The sequence below is a fragment of the Pituophis catenifer genome, unplaced genomic scaffold (genome assembly GCF_029215685.1).
Source record: "Pituophis catenifer annectens isolate HBS135680 unplaced genomic scaffold, rPitCat1.0.hap2 SCAF_6, whole genome shotgun sequence".
Taxonomy (NCBI): domain Eukaryota; kingdom Metazoa; phylum Chordata; class Lepidosauria; order Squamata; family Colubridae; genus Pituophis; species Pituophis catenifer.
In genome coordinates this window covers 68,171,194-68,188,184 of record NW_027256886.1, presented here as the reverse complement: position 1 = coordinate 68,188,184, position 16,991 = coordinate 68,171,194, and the positions used below count along the sequence as shown (strand labels likewise).

At 39.3% G+C, this 16,991-nt stretch overlaps 2 protein-coding genes across 2 annotated transcripts; both read left to right on the top strand.

Moving 5' to 3' along the window:
- Nucleotides 1-2,603: 2,603 nt before the first annotated feature.
- Nucleotides 2,604-5,219, top strand: LOC139318714 (interferon-induced protein with tetratricopeptide repeats 5-like). Its single transcript, XM_070946296.1, has 2 exons — nt 2,604-3,136; nt 3,776-5,219. The coding sequence occupies exons 1-2, from the start codon at nt 2,604-2,606 to the stop codon at nt 5,217-5,219; spliced, it is 1,977 nt and encodes a 658-aa protein (XP_070802397.1).
- A 5,757-nt stretch (nt 5,220-10,976) lies between these two features.
- Nucleotides 10,977-15,046, top strand: LOC139318299 (interferon-induced protein with tetratricopeptide repeats 5-like). The gene is made up of 2 exons (XM_070945692.1): nt 10,977-11,033; nt 13,562-15,046. Exons 1-2 carry the CDS (start codon nt 11,029-11,031, stop codon nt 14,991-14,993), a joined length of 1,437 nt encoding a protein of 478 aa, XP_070801793.1. The 5' UTR covers nt 10,977-11,028; the 3' UTR covers nt 14,994-15,046.
- The last annotated feature ends 1,945 nt before the right edge of the window (nt 15,047-16,991 follow it).

Sequence of the window (16,991 nt, the reverse complement as noted above, 5' to 3'; positions counted from 1 at the left end):
CTCCAGCAGCAGTGGAAAGCTCTGATGAGCTTATATCCTCTCCGAGCTTGATACAGGAATATGAAGACTTACCGCAGTGGGAAGAAGTGTCAATCACGGAGGTGAGGAGTTTAATCTCCTCCCTGAAGACAAACAAAGCTCCAGGACAGGATGCGCTCCCGGCATCGTTATTTAAAGATAACATAGCCTGGTGGGCACCCGTCCTGGCGGGTCTCTTTACTTTTATCAATAGAACAGGGCAAATTCCTGCCAGTTGGCATTCATCAATAGTTATCCCCTTACATAAAAAAGGCTCTAGAGATAACCCAGATAATTTTCGATTTATTAGTCTAATCGATATTTCAGCAAAAATTTACGCTAAGCACTTGCTTCATAAATTAGAGGACTGGATAATGAGAAATAACATCTTAGCTGAAGAGTAGTCAGGTTTCAGGAGCGGAAGATCTACTATGGATAATTGTTTTGTGCTGGACCATCTAATAACAAAGTTTAAGTCTTGGAAAAAACCTCTGTATGTGGCATTCATAGATTTGAAGGCAGCTTTTGATACAATTGATAGAAAAAATTTATGGGATAAATTAGAGGCTATGGGAATAGAAAAAAAATTGTTATATTTAATTTGACTGTTATACACGGAAACCCAAGTAAGAGTTCGAGTGAATAGGTCAGGATCGGTAACAAATGCAATCCCATTAAAAAAGGGCGCCAGACAAGGTTGCATTTTAGCCCCAACACTTTTTAACTTATATTTAAATGTCCTCCCAAAATGTCTGGAAGATACATCACTCCATGGGCCTAGTATAGGAACAAGACAGGTCAATTGCTTGTTATATGCCGATGATATAATTTTGTTGTCGGCCTCACAGGTGGGGCTACAAAGGTCACTTGGGAGGTTGGCAGCATATTGTATAAAAAAATCGCCTGACAATTAATATAGAGAAATCAAAGGTAATGATATTTAGCAGGCAACAAAATATAAGGAGATGGGTTTTAAATGACAGAAGAATAGAACAAGTTCAGTCATTTACCTATTTAGGGCTAGTATTTCAGACAAATGGCAAATGGAATAAGCAGGTAAAAGCCGGAGCTCGGAAGGCCATGGCTCGGATGGCTCAATTAAACAAACTTATTTTAGAGAAAACTCCATCTTCATTAATCCCAGTGCTAAAGGTCTTCCAGGCGAAAATCGAACCAGTACTTACCTATGGGGCAGAAATATGGGGGTCAGTTAAGCTGCCTGGGCTGGAAACCCCTCAAAATAAGTTCCTGAGGAGAATTTTGGCAGTGTCCCCCAGAACCCCAGCATGTGTAGTAAGGGCAGAAACAGGAGTCCATGCGACTGGCACTAGGGCCTTGTTGAAGACTGTTTATTATTGGTTGAGAATAATCGAGATGGAGGAAGGGAGGTTACCAAAATTAGCGCTAATGGAGCAGATTATCTCAAGTAATAAAAATAACTGGTTATCAAGAGTTCTGAAGCAGGTATCTAGCTCTGGTATCCCTTTAAATTGGCAGCAGTACGACTATAGGCAGATCCGAAATTGGATTGCACAGAGATTTAAGGACATAAGTGCCCAATCGGATATTGCACAGGTGACAGCAGTAAAAGTTTGCCCCTGGTTATCAGCCAATAAACAAATTTTCAAAATAGAAAAATATTTAGCTGTGCCTTTGTTTCCCGTCCTGAGAAGATTCTTTACAAAATTGAGGTTGGACCAACTTGGAACAAATATGCTCTGGGGTAGATATAAGGGTATTCCTGTAAGGGAAAGGGTCTGTCTATGGGGGACGGGGGAAGTCGAAACAACGTCCCACGTAATTTTTGATTGCCCCCTATATTCAGACCTGAGGGAACATCAACTGGGCAGGATCTTTTATACCAGCACCCCTAAGTCTAAAGAGCACTTTTTGCGATATTGTTTGTTAGGTTCCAACTTGCAGTTGGTAAAATGGATTGCTAAATTTGTGGTAAAGTTGATGGGAAGGAGGACAAAGTTGGTGCAGCAAAATGCGGTAGATTGTAAGAATGATCACTTGATCTAACAATGTAATTTTAATAGCAGTTAACACTGATTGAGTAGATACAGGGGCGACATTATAATATAAATTTAATTATATTTAAATGGTACTTTAAATTATTGTATTTTATCCCGATTTTATTTTAGATCGTATTTTATTCTAATTGTATTTTAATTGCGAGTTATTCCAATCTTACTTAATTTGTTTTACCAAACCTTTGTAATGATTTGTCTTTGTAATTCTGCACTTGATATGGCCCAAAGGGCTAATCAATAAATAAAATTGAATTGACTGCCAAAGCAGCCATAAAGGCACTCCGCAAACTCTTTGCCACCCATGGGCTCTCCGACACCCTAGTGTTGGATAACGGGCCCCAATTCACAGTCACCCAGTTCGAGGGGTACTTGGCAGAATTAGGCATCCGGCACACACTCTTGGCCCCATTCCATCTGGCCAGTAATGGATTGGCTGAGAGATTTGTAAGAACAGCCAAAGAGGCACTGGCACGGCTGGATGCGGGAAACTGGCAAGCCCGAATAGACAAATTCTTAGCAGTCCAACATGCCACCCCTTGGTGGGCTGCCATGGGGCACAGTCCAGCCGAACTCCTCATGGGTAGAAAGCTCAGGTGTACCTTGGACCGATTGCACCCTAACTACTCCCCGGATAGGTTTAGAGGGGCTGACCAGAAGTTACGCGGGTTTCAGATAGGAACACTGGTGTTCTCTAGGAATTACTCAGAGGGGCCCCTATGGGTGGCCGGGGTGATCTCTGAGAAAAAGGGGCCCAAATCATACACGGTGGACGTGGGAGATGGAAGGATCTGGCATAGGCATATCGATCAACTTAGGAAGAGGGTGGCCGGACAGCCAGAAATGTACGCAGAAATACCAGGCCCTGACTACCAAAGTTTTCCTACAACAGCTAAATCAAGCCCGAGAAGGTCAGAAGACTTAGCTGGGGACTCAGGGATCCAGCGCCGCCTCAGCGAGATGCCACTCCCAGCCGGAGACTCCAACGCCCCCGACGAAATCCAGGAGGTTCCACTGGCAGAGCCGGGAGAAACAAAAGGTCCCTCCGACCGGTTCGATGCCACACCTCAGACTGAACTGTGCAGGTCAACTAGGGCCCAGAGTCGCCCTGGTCACCTGTGCGATTTTGTATGCCAATCTATAGACTAAGTGCCTTCTGGGAGAGGAAGGGTGTTATGTATATAGTTTTGGCGGGAGATTTAAACAACAATAGGTAACTTGTGATTGGTCAGCTGCCCAGCTGGCCGGGTATATAAGGAGGGCTGTTTGCCTGTAACTTTTGCTGAAGTCTCACTCTACATTAAACAGCTGTTGTCACTACCTTGCTTCTGCCTCCTCAATCGCCCAACTCAACAATATTGCTTTACATTTTGGCAAATATCTTCAATATTTGATAAATAATTTTGATTTTATGGACTCCTTAGAAGGTTTTGAGGGACCTCAAGAGGTCCTGGGACCATACTTTAATAAACATTTCTCTAGTTCATTCTTATTTTGCAAACAATTCATAAACTTAATTCCTAAAGCTTAATATACAGGCAGTCCTGAGGGTACAGTGGGAAAATATAACAAAGGAATACAATCTAGATACATAGCCTAATTATCACTAATTGATTTCTATACATTCAATAAAAGGTAGTAAAAAAGTAGTATAAAACTATGAATTGAATTTCTTTGTCCACAAACTGTACATCTCTTTCGTTCTCTTTCCTTTTGTCCTGCAGTCTCCTCTCCCAGGAAGGTTTAAAGGAGATTCTCCAAAAACTTGAATGCCATTTTACATGGGAGTTGCAGAAAAAGCATATTAATCCTGATGAATTGGAGGAAAGAATTGCTGAGGAGATCCGGTTCTTAATCAATAAATCCAAAGTTCGAAATTACAACCTTCTTGCCTATGTGAAATTCCTGAACAACAAGAAGGACGAAGCCCTGGAAAACCTGCAGAAAGCTGAAGAGGCTGTGCCCATAGAATACCCTGAGGATGTTGAAAAGGGAAGCCTGGTTACCTGGGGCAACTATGCCTGGGTGCATTACCACATGGGCAATCTTACTGAATCCCAAGCCTACGTGGAGAAGGCAGAAAACACCTGCAAGCAACTTGGAAGTGAGTCTCCTTATAAGGTGGAGCTCCCACAGATCGACTGTGATAAGGGTTGGACGTTCCTCAAATTTGGAGCCAGGAATTATGAAAAGGCCAAGGAGAGCTTTGAAAAAGCTCTGGAAAAAGAACCCGAAAACCCAGAATTTAACTCGGGCTATGCAATCACGGTATACCACTTGGAAGATCATTTTGCCAAAAACCCTTCACGGAAAGAGTCATCTCTGGAAGTTTTGAAGCGCGCATTAAAACTGAATCCTGAAGATGTTTTTGTTCTTCCTCTACTTGCAATAAAGCTTCAAGAATCAGACAAAAAAGAAGAAGGAGAAAAGTGGATTAAAGAAGCCCTTCGAAAGCATCCAGGCATTCCTTATGTATTAAGGTACGCTGCCAAATTTTACAGGAAGAAAGGAGATGTAGAGACATCATTGCAACATTTGGAGAAAGCTTTGAGCTTGACCCCAAACTCTGCATTCTTGCACCATCAGATTGGCCTTTGCTATAGGGCACAGTATTTAGTGATGAAAAATGAAAGCCGATATGACAAGTGCCAAGTCAATGATAAAATGGACGAATTGACCAGATTATGCATTTTTCATTTTGAAAAAGCAGTGGAGAATAAACCCGAGTTTTTCTATGCTAATATTGACCTTGCAAAGAGGTATGCAGAACAAGGAGAGCTACAGAAAGCTGATGAAATATACCAGAAGCTCTTTACCATGAGGAACCTAACTTCCTTGGAGAAGCAACAGGCCCATTTTAATTATGGGCGTTTTCAAGAATCTGACAGAAGGTTGCAATCAGAAGCCATCAAACACTACTTTGCAGCGCTGAAGATTGAAAATGACTCTATAGAGAGAGACAAATGCAAGTGTATATTGAAGAAATTGATGGACAAGAAAATCAGGCATGGTGAAGCCGATGCTGAGAATTTCGCCATCCTTGGATTTATTCATCAGCTCAATGGGGACAAGGAACAAGCAATGAAAGCCTATGAAAAAGCCTTTGACCTTGATCCTGTGAATGAAGGATATTTCAATAAAATTAGGAAGTTGAGGTTATCTTTATAAAACAATACATGCCAAAGTGGGAATTTTTCCAGGAATACTGGTTTTAAAAATGCATGGAAATATGCTGCCAGTCTGCTTTCTCCATTTGGCAGAATATAGAATAGGATAGCATAGATTAAGGATAGAGTAGAGTAGAGTAGAGTAGAGTAGAGTAGAGTAGAGTAGAGTAGAGTAGAGTAGAGTAGAGTAGAGTAGAACAGAACAAACAGAGTTGGATGTGACCTTGGAGGTCTTCTAGTCCAACCTTCTGGAGGAAACTGTACACCATTCTGGACAAATGGTTGCCCAATCTCTTCTTTAAAAACCCCAGTGTTCTAGCACCCATAACTTCTGAAAACAAGCCTTCCCATTCTAGGTAGGGTCTCTCTTTGATAAGATTGTCTTGACTTCAGGTTCCTTGGAGAATAGGTTGCCTTCCTCTTCTTTGTGACAGCCTCTCAAATATTGGAGTACTGCTATCATATCACCACTCGTCCTTCTCTTTGTTAGACTAAACATACCCGGTTCCTCAACTGTTCATCATATGTTTTAGCCCCCAAAATACTTTTGTTGTTCTTTTCTGCACTCTTTCTGAAGTCTCAACATCTTTTTTGTAATGTGGTGATGAAAATTGATGTATCAATAATATAAAGTATCAGCCAAGTGTCAAAAATGGATAAAGGAATATCAAACCAGAGTTGGGGATGTGAAAAGGAACAAGGGACCTCCTAATCATGCACGGTGGAGTTGTAACAAAGCAAGGAAATTTTGGGCGCAAATACATATAATGATGCAAAAGTTATTGTGAACTAATATTATACTGGAAATAGCATTCTTTCTATTGGGTTTTATGTACATTGAACTAGGAAAAAAAATATCTGATTAATGTATGAACAAAGATAAAATAATCAAATGCCCCTGCTCCCTATAGAAAATTGGATTATAAAATTGAGAGAACCTGCAGAAATGGCAAAGCTGACCAAAATGCAGTAATGATCTTCTCGAAAGACACAGAAAAGAGAGAAAGAGAGAGAGAAAGAAAAAGAAAAAAGAAAGAAAAAGAAAGAGAGAGAGAGAGAGAGAAAGAAAGAAGGAAGGAAGGAAGGAAAGAAAGGAAGGAAGGAAGGAAAGAGAGAGAGAGAGAGAAAGAAAGAAAGAAAGAAAGAAAGAAAGAAAGAAAGAAAGAAAGAAAGAAAGAAAGAAAGAAAGAAAGAAAGAGAAAGTAAGTAAGTAAGTTATATAGTATATAGGGGCTAAAATAGCATATTGTTATGTAGAAATGTATAGTGCACAGGGGGGAGAATAGAGGGGTGGTAAAGTATGATATAATATAATGTGGACGGATTTCACCTTGGGGAAGTCATGGGAAGAGGGGAGGGTTATGGGGGTTAGGGAGGGATGGGGGGGGAAATGGGGAAAAATTGGTTTTTGTAAAACTTTTTCAATAAAAAAAAAGTAAGTAAGTAAGTTATGGTTCCATATTCTTCTTTATATTTTGGTTCTTTATACTTTATTCTTTTACTGTATTGTACAACCTAATAAATAACTAGTGTGTGTTATAATGGCAAACATTCGAATGTTGGCATGTTTCAAAATGTTTCATCCAGTATATTTTCAGCTGGCTTCATGTTGAACGGCCTGATTTTACCAGAACTCTCTCCATGTACTTTTCCAAGTTTACATATTATTCAGTTCCTTATTTATTTAACAGAAGGATCATTGAAGAAACATGGGGGGGGGGGTTTGTTCATTAGAGATTATAGTAGATACAACGATGATGTAAAGTGAGTATGGGCACCTATAAACATGGACAGGGCAAATTTCCCCCCATTTGGGGATTTTTCTTTTCAGTTATGTAATATATTTGAGAATATATACTGGAATCCTCTCTCTTATTTTTACCACTACACTGGAAGTTTGGAGGGGATTCTGAGGGCCACGAGAGCTTTTCCTGCACTTGTCCTATACATCTGTTCTGAGAAAATGCGTTTGGAACTAAAACTTTAAATATTTTAAATACACATATATTATACATATAAAAATTATCATGCTTACAAAAATACATATTTCATCGTATCAACTTACAAATGAGCAAGTCACATCCCAAAACGGATGTCGTTCTGCTTATCAATCAATCAAAAGCTTGATTTTCCATGCATTCAACACTAGGGGGCAGAATGTTCCTATCTCCAAGGTCCATTCCAACTCTATTATTCTGTTACGTATTTGCATTTTTTTTTTTTGTCCTTTCATAAGGTCGCCATTCATGGTAAAATGACCTTTCATTTTTTCTGTTTTCCACATTTCCAACACAGATTCAAAGTAGTTCTGTACATCTTAGATATATCTACACTTTTGAGAAGAGAAGAGAAGAGAAGCGTTTCATATTTCTTCATATTTTTTCCAGCTCAACCTTCATAACCTTTTTAAGGTTCTAACCAGGCCAGCTGTACAGTACATCTTTTTCAAAAAAAAAAAGAAGAAGAAGAAGAAGAAATTAAGCTAACATTTGTGCCAAGGCTCTGAAACTCTGCCAAAATAAGCAGAATTACACATCACACTGATATTATGCGGATTGAACAAACTGGTTAAAACTCCTGTTTGTGTTTTATAAGAGAGCAATTAAACCTAAGGTACCATGGTAAGGAATGCTGGGATTTGTAGTTTTAATGAGACTATTGCCCCATCAAATCTATGAAAATGGTCAGCGGAAGCTGTGCAAGAGGTGAGGTCAAAACTTGCAAGATGGTGGACAGACATTGTGATGGAGTCCCTATTTGAAAGGATATACAGTAGAACCAGTGGTGAAATATAAAATTTGCTACTACCAGTTCTGTGGGCGTGGCTTGGTGTGGGGGGGTAATGTGACTGGGTGGGTGTGGCCAACTTTTTTTTTTTAACTTTTAAAGGCATTTTCTCTAGAACCTCTTCGACCGAAGAGGTTGTAAAAAAACGTTTTTAAAAGGCTCTGACGATCCCAATTGAGCTGCGTTATCATCAGAGGCTATTTTTTTTACCTTTAAAAGCATTTTTTCGGCCGAAGAACAAATTTATTTATTTATTTATTGGTTCGATTTATATGCCGCCCTTCTCCAGAGACTCAGGGCAGCTTACAATGCGTTAAGCAATAGCCTTCATACTTTTTGTATATACCTGCTTAGTAGGGCTTTTGGCCCCGCCTAAGCGGTGTTCTTTTTATACAAAGTCAGCTTATTGCCCCCACAATCCGGGTCCTCATTTTACCTACCTCGAAAGGATGGAAGGCTGAGGCAACCTTGAGCCTGGTGAGATTTGAACTTGCAATAATTGCAGGCAGCTGGTGTTGCTTTTAAAGTAAAAAAAAAGCCTCTGATGATTGCGCGGCTCAGCTGGGCATGGGGGGGGATTGTTGCTACCAGTTCTCCAAACCACCCACCGCCATCGCTACCGAATCAGGCGATCTGGTTCAAACCAGGAGCATTCCACCCCTGAGCAGAACCTCTGGTCACAAACGCTTCTGACCACGACCAAATCAGGGTCCGACCAAAAAATTCACAATTTTTTTTTTCACGTCCGATTTCCCCTTCCACCCCATTTTTTTTGTAAGCACCAAATTTCCAAAATTAGGTTCAGGTCTCAACCAACTCGGAACAAATTATGGTTGTGACTAGAGGTTCTACAGCAATGCAATCCCATCTCTGCTCAGGACCAGCAGATCTTCAAAAGACTGGGATCTACATCACAATGCTGCGCCCACCATTTTGCCCAGCCATACATGGACACCATTGAGAATAGTTGTAGGGTTTTTTTTCTTCACATACACGTCTCATCCTAGAGCACGGGTGTCAAACTCAACACCTGCAGGGTGCTTAGATCTGGCTCGTGGGGCTGCCCTGGAAATAATGAAGGACCAACTCACGGTGCCTCTGTCAGCGAAAACAGAGCTTGCTAGGAGAGGGTTGCAGGAGGCCATCACGGAGCTTGAGAGCCTGTTTTCGCTGGAAGAGGGCTCAGGCCACCACAGACACCCCCAACACGCAGGCGGCGCAGTTCTAGATTGTCCAAGCCCAAAATTTCGAGCCTGGTGGCATAAGGGATTCCTCTGAGGAATTTCCCTCGTCTCATTCACACACTCACAAAGCAACACTCCCCTCCCCACCCAAAAGAAAAAATCTCTACTCACCTAGCAGAGGACAATCTTCCCCAATACCCAGTTCAAGCCTCAATTAGGGTGTTCAGGTCCGGCTGGAAACAGAATCTGCCGACGGCCGACCAGGTCGAAGTCACCGGTTTAAACTTGCCGGGAGCGCTCTTGACGTCGTCTCTGGTCCTCGCCGGTTTCTTCCGTCCACCGTTGGTGAAGGCCGCCAAACCACAAGGGGGTTGGCTGTATGGGGGGCCAAACGTGGCAACCTTGAAGGAAAACTTTGCCTTCAAGCCCCACGTGCGTTGGGCGCCAGAAATATAAGGTCCGGCTATACGCTTAAGCTCTAAGTGAACCAAAAAGAAAGACTTAAATGAAGGCTTGAATAAGAATCAACATTTAATCTTTGATCAAAGACAAAAGGCTGGGTAAAACCATTCCAAACACATACAAAGAGATATGTATATGGGAGGGTTCACATCTTCAGAGAAGATGTAACCACGTTTTATACCTTTAAAGCATCAGTTAGATCCCCAATTCTGGCCCCTTAATTTATGTTTGTGTATTCTTTGTTGCCCTGCAAAGGAATCTAAACTTCCAATTAGTCTTATCTTTGTTTACTTAATTGGCCACTTAGCCCCTGGCTCCTGAAGACCAGATCTTATCCAGATCAGACATAAATTAGGATTGAGATGTAAATTACCCCTTTGTTGATGGCTGGAGTTCCAACAGATACGTACCATGTTTTTAGGTGGCACAGAAAGAGATTGATATGAGCAGGTCAAATGGCAGGGACATACGTTTGACAAATACCAGATACATTTCAGAGGCCTAATGACAATATGTTTGTAACAGGAGATACAAATAGAAAGGAATAATATATGTGATACAAAAGCACAATATATATGTTACAGGAACCTAATGATTACAGAATAACAAGCTTTTACTAAATCTAGTATATCAGTATTTTATATTCTATATTATTGTTTCCCTACATTTCACTCTTTTTATTTAAACGATGGAATGCTTTCCATCATGCTGTGAAAGAGGTACATATTTAGTAGGGATGGTTTTAAGGATATCAGTATTTTAGTATATCAGTATTTTATATTCTATATTATTGTTTCCCTACATATCCATATGTGTGCTATTTTCCCAATTTATACTTTCTACTGTTTTCTATTAGTTTTTAATACAATCACCATATTACCAAATATTTTATCTCTATCCATCATCTCTTACTCTTTTTCAATATTTATTGTCTTTTTGGTGACTTTTTTATATTTCTCTCTTGGTATTCTGTATTTCTTTCTAACATTTTTGCACCAACTAAATGTTACTATATCACATCTTTCAAGAACAAGAAAATTCCACTCATCATACCTTTAGCATTGCTGTTTAACAACAAATCAAATACAGAATTTCTTTACAGAAAAGAATCTTCTAGAATGCTGAATCTTCTATCGTCACTGTACCGGAACAACACAAGCAAGATCAGAAGAAATAGAAACTGATTCTACATCTGGGTGGGCTAATACAGCAACTTGCAGTTTCCTCTTCTAGGAACAGGAAACGAAACTCTATTCCTTTCCTTTTAAAAGCGAGTAGCAACAAAGCAATGCAATATTTCAGATCTGATCATCGGAAAGAGAAACCCATTATTTTCAGAGAAGCAAGCTCTCTTTAAAAAACTTCTAATCTGGCAATATGAGGTAAGTGAACAAGAAGTAACATTATATTATCCTTCTCAATTATTTTTCTTATAAAGTGTTTAGTGTTTAAAAGCTCTTTTTCATCGTGTTTTCTTAAAAAAATACACAGTTTGTTTTATAAATGTATAATATCATAAAAGAACTTAAAGCAGTTATCCAGAGTATAAATCAACTGCAATGAATCCAATTTAATCGGTATCATTAGGTCTCAGAGCCAATTACTAAATAGTTTTCATGCACAATTTATCATTTCTAATATAAATGATAGCTTCTGTGAGCATAGGGAGGGAGATTTGAACAGTTGTTGGGAAAATGGTGTTTTTCTTTATACTAGACCTCTAAATAGATTAAATGATAATACTCTTCAGGTAGTTCTTAATTTATAATTCATTTAACAAGGGCTCAAAGCTATAACAGCCTTGGAAAAAGTAATGCCCTTTAGTCCCACTTATGACTGTCAGAAATATCACACACACACACACACACACACACACACACACACACACACACACTTGGTCACAATTTGGGAGTTTAGCAACTAGCTGACATTTACTACCAGTTGCAATATTTTACAGTGGAGTGATCACAATCAGGGTAGATAAAAATTGATGGGTTTTTTTAAATCAAAAAAATCAGATTTTTAAAAAATTAAATCGGATTTTTTTATATTTTTATCAAATTTATTTTAATAAAATGCTTTTGAAATAAAAACCTATCTAGAAAAAGTTGGTGAGCACTGCTGCTAGATGGGTAGAGGGCTAATCCTATTATGTCCTGAGGGTCATGTCTTAATCCCATCAGGCTGGAGCTGAAGGTCTAATTGTCTTGTAGATAGGCTGGCCGAGTCTTAATGTGCATCAAATATCTGCTGGGGGCAGGGAGCTGTTCTTTGTCTTTAAAAACCTGTTTCTCCTTTTCTCATCCAGGGAAATATAATATTCTGCCTTCTTAATATTTCCTAGAATATTTAATTCTTCTAGGAGGGGTGGGTGCTAATTGTCTTCAAATGAATCCAAGCTCTGCAATATTAAAGATTCTGACTACCAGCAAGAATGAGTCCTCATGTTTTAAGAGCACCTGTCATTTCAGATCCATCGTGGCAGCAGCACCTGTTAGCGGGCATCCACTCACCTGCTGCCTGCCACGCTCCTCACCTCCTCAAATGCACCCTGATCGCAATATTTTTTATTAATTTCCAGCAAAAAAGCCCATTGAGGAAACAAAAATTGCTTAATGACCTTCATGATTCACTTTACAACTTGTTGTAAAATTGGGTCCAATCACATGGCATCTCCACTTATGACGGCAGATGGAAATTCATGCCCCAATTGTCATACGTTGAGGACTACCTGATTTATTGAGGGCTATCACAGCTACCTTTGCTTTGGGGAGGAAGAAAATCTGTATTTGCATGTCATCATTACCAGTGGTGGGTTTCAATTTTTTTTACTACCAGTTCTGTGGGTGTGGCTTGTGGGCATGGCATGTCTTGGTGGGCGTGGCAGGGGAAGGATACTGCAAAATGCCCATTTCCTCCCGATCAGCTGGGACTCGGGAGGCAGAGAATAGATGGGGGCCAGGCAGAGGTGGTATTTACCGGTTCTCCAAATGACTCAAAATTTCCGCTACCGGTTCTCCAGAACTGGTCAGAACCTGCTGAAACCCACCTCTGATTATTACCCATATTTAACTGAATCATGATTTATTAATAAAGCAGTTTTCTACCTGTATATGAGAAGTAGAACTTAAAAGAAGTAGACAAGGTTCACACAACATACATACTGGGCTCCCTTGTTCAGTGTGTTGTGTAATCACTTTTCTTGTTAAACTACAGGTAGTCCTTAACTTACAACAGTTAAGTGAGTTATGACCATTTTTCACACTTACGACCATCACAGCATCCCCGTGGTCACGGGATTTACATTCGGATGTGACTCATATTTATGACGGTTGCAGTGTCCCATGGTCTTGCGATCCCCTTTTGTGATCTTCTGACAAGCAAAGTCAGTGGTGAAACCAGATTCACTTAACAACCATGTTTCTAATTTAAGAACTGCCATGATTCGCTTAACAAATGTGATGAGAAAAGTCCTAAAATGGGGCAAAAATTTTAAAAAATGAGAAGAATAATATTGATTTACATTTTGGCAAATATCTTCAATATTTGATAAATAATTTTGATTTCATGGACTCCTTAGAAGGTCTTGAGGGACCTCAAGAGGTTCTGGGCCATACTTTAATGAACCTTTCTCTAGTTCCTTCTTATTTTGCAACCAATTCCTAAACACTGATCATACCACAGTCATAGAGGTTTTAATACATTTTTGGCAGGCATAAAGCTTAATATGCAGGCAGTGCTGAGGTTACAATGGGAAAATATAACAAAGGAATATAATCTAAATACATAGCCTAATTATCATTAATGATTTCAATAAAAGGTAGGAAAAAAAGTAGTATAAAACTATGAATTGAATTTCTTTGTCCACAAAGTGTACATGTCTTTCATTCTCTTTCCTTTTGTCCTGCAGTCTCCTCTCCCAAGAAGGTTTAAAGGAGATTCTCCAAAAACTTGAATGCCATTTTACATGGGAGTTGCAGAAAAAGGATATTGCTCCTGATGAATTGGAGGAAAGAATTGCTGAGCAGATCCAGTTCTTAACCAACAAATCCAAAGTTCGAAATTACAACCTTCTTGCCTATGTGAAATTCCTGAACGACAAGAAGGACGAAGCCCTGGAAAACCTGCAGAAAGCTGAAGAGGCTGTGCCCATAGAATACCCTGAGGATGTTGAAAAGGGAAGCCTGGTCACCTGGGGCAACTATGCCTGGGTGCACTACCACATGGGCAATCTTACTGAATCCCAAGCCTACGTGGAGAAGGTAGAAAACACCTGCAAGCAACTTGGAAGTGAGTCTCCTTATAAGGTGGAGCTCCCACAGATTGACTGTGATAAGGGTTGGGCGCTCCTCAAATTTGGAGCCTGGAATTATGAAAAGGCCAAGGAGAGCTTTGAAAAAGCCCTGGAAAAAGAACCCAAAAATCCAGAATTTAACTCGGGCTATGCAATCACGGTATACCGCTTGGAAGATCATTATGAAGAAAACCCTTCAGGGAAAAAGTCATCCCTGGAACCTTTGAGCCTTGCAGCAAAACTGAATCCTGATGATGTTTTTGTTCTTCCTCTCCTTGCATTAAAGTTACAGGAAACAAACAGAGTGGAGGAAGGAGAAAAATACATTAAGGAAGTGCTTGGAAAACATCCTGACGTTCCATATGTATTAAGGTACGCTGCCAAATTTTACAGGAAGAAAGGAGACATAGAGACATCATTGCAACATTTGAAGAAAGCATTAAGCTTGACCCCAAATGCTGGATTCTTGTACCATCAGATTGGCCTTTGCTATAGGGCACAGTATTATGTGATGAAAAATGAAAGCCGATGTGACAAGGATAAAATGGAGGAATTGATCAGACTTTGCGTTTCTTATTTCGAAAAAGTGGTGGAGCGTAAACCCAAGTTTTTCTTTGCTAATATTGACCTTGCGAAGATGTATGCAGAACAAGGAAGGCTACAGAAAGCGGATGAAATATACCAGAAGCTCTTTACCATGAGCAACCTAACTCCCTTGGAGAAGCAACAAGCCCATTTTAATTATGGGTGTTTTCAAAATTTTTACAGAAGGTCACAATCAAAAGCCATCAAACAATACTTTGCAGTTCTGAAGATTAACTTTGAGTCTTCAGAGAGAGAGAAATGCAAGGGTATATTAAAGAAATTGATGGACAAGAAAATCAGGTATGGTGAAGCCGAGGCTGAGAATTTCGCCATCCTTGGATTTATTCATCAGCTCAATGGAAAAAAGCAACAAGCGTTGAAAGCCTATGAAGAAGCCTTGGACATTGATCCTGGGAATGAAGAGTATCTGAGTGCACTTATGAACTTGAAGCTTTCTTTGTAAAACAACATATACATAAGTAGACTTTTTTCCCAGCAATACTGGTTTTAAAAATGCATGAACATATGCTGCCAGTCTGCTTCTTCCATTTGGCAGAATATAGAATAGGATAGCATAGAATAAGGATAGAGTAGAGTAGAGTAGAGTAGAGTAGAGTAGAGTAGAGTAGAGTAGAGTAGAGTAGAGTAGAGTAGAGTAGAGTAGAGTAGAATAGAATAGAATAGAATAGAATAGAATAGAATAGAATAGAATAGAATAGAATAGAATAGAATAGAATAGAATAGGAAATTGTACACCATTCTGGATAAATAGTTGCTCAATCTCTTCTGGAAAACCTCCAATGTTGGACACCCACAACTTCTGAAAGCAAGCCTTTCTATTGTCAGGAAAAAAATACTTAATTCTAGGTAAGATCTCTTTTTGATAAGTTTTCATCCATTACTTCTTGTCTTGACCTCAAGTGCCTTGGAGAATAGGTTGTCTTCCTTTTCTTTGTGGCAGCCTCTCAAATATTGGAGTACTGCTATCATATCACCGCTTGTCCGTCTCTTTGTTAGACTAGATGTACCTGGTTCCTGCCACTGTTCATCATATGTTTCAGCCCCCCAAATATTTTTCTTGTTCTTTTCTGCACTCTTTCTGAAGTCTCAACATCTTTTTTGTATTGTGGTGATGAAAATTGATGTATCAATAGTATAAAGTATCAGCCAAGCTGTCAAAAATGGATAAAGGAATATCAAACCAGAGTTGGAGATGTGAAAAGGAACAAGGGACCTTTTATCGTGCATGGTGGAGTTGTAACAAAGCAAGGAAATTTTGGGTGCAAATCCATATAATGATGCAAAAGTTATTGTGAACTAATATTATGCTGGAAATAGCATTCTTTCTATTGGGTTTTATGTACATTGAACTAGGAAAAAAAATATCTGATTAATGTATGAACAAAGATAAAATAATCAAATGCCCCTGCTCCCTATAGAAAATTGGATTATAAAATTGAGAGAACCTGCAGAAATGGCAAAGCTGACCAAAATGCAGTAATGATCTTCTTGAAAGACACAGAAAAGAGAGAAAGAGAGAGAGAGAGAAAGAAAGAAAGAAAGAAAAAGAAAAAAGAAAGAGAGAGAGAGAAGGAAGGAAGGAAGGAAAAAAAGGAAGGAAGGAAGGAAAGAAAAAGAGAGAGAAAGAAAAAGAAAGAAAGAAAGAAAGAAAGAAAGAAAGAAAGAAAGAAAGAAAGAAAGAAAGAAAGAAAGAAAGAGAAAGTAAGTAAGTAAGTAAGTTATATAGTATATAGGGGCTAAAATAGCATATTGTTATGTAGAAATGTATAGTGCACAGGGGGGAGAATAGAGGGGTGGTAAAATATGATATAATATAATGTGGACGGATTTCACCTTGGGGAAGTCATGGGAAGAGGGGAGGGTTATGGGGGGTTAGGGAGGGATGGGGGGGAATGGGGAAAAATTGGTTTTTGTAAAACTTTTTCAATAAAAAAAAAGTAAGTAAGTAAGTTATGGTTCCATATTCTTCTTTATATTTTGGTTCTTTATACTTTATTCTTTTACTGTATTGTACAACCTAATAAATAACTAGCGTGTGTTATAATGGCAAACATTTGAATGTTGGCATGTTTCAAAATGTTTCATCCAGTATATTCTCAGCTGGCTTCATATTGAACGGCCTGATTTTACCAGAACTCTCTCCATGTACTTTTCCAAGTTTACATATTATTCAGTTCCTTATTTATTTAACAGAAGGATCATTGAAGAAACATGGGGGGGGGGATGTTGTTCATTAGAGATTATAGTGGATACAAAGATGATGTAAAGTGAGTATGGGCACCTATAAACATGGACAGGGCAAATTTCCCCCCATTTGGGGATTTATCTTTTCAGTTATGTAATATATTTGAGAAGATAGACTGGAATCCTCTCTCTTATTTTTACCACTACACTGGAAGTTTGGAGGGGATTCTGAGGGCCACGAGAGCTTTTCCTGCAC

Coding starts and splice junctions, on each gene's coding strand:
- LOC139318714 (XM_070946296.1), top strand. CDS start 2,604: ATGGGGCACAGTCCAGCCGAACTCCTCATGGGTAGAAAGCTCAGGTGT. Junction 3,137..3,775: donor CCTCAGACTGAACTGTGCAG/GTCAACTAGGGC, acceptor TTTGTCCTGCAG/TCTCCTCTCCCAGGAAGGTT.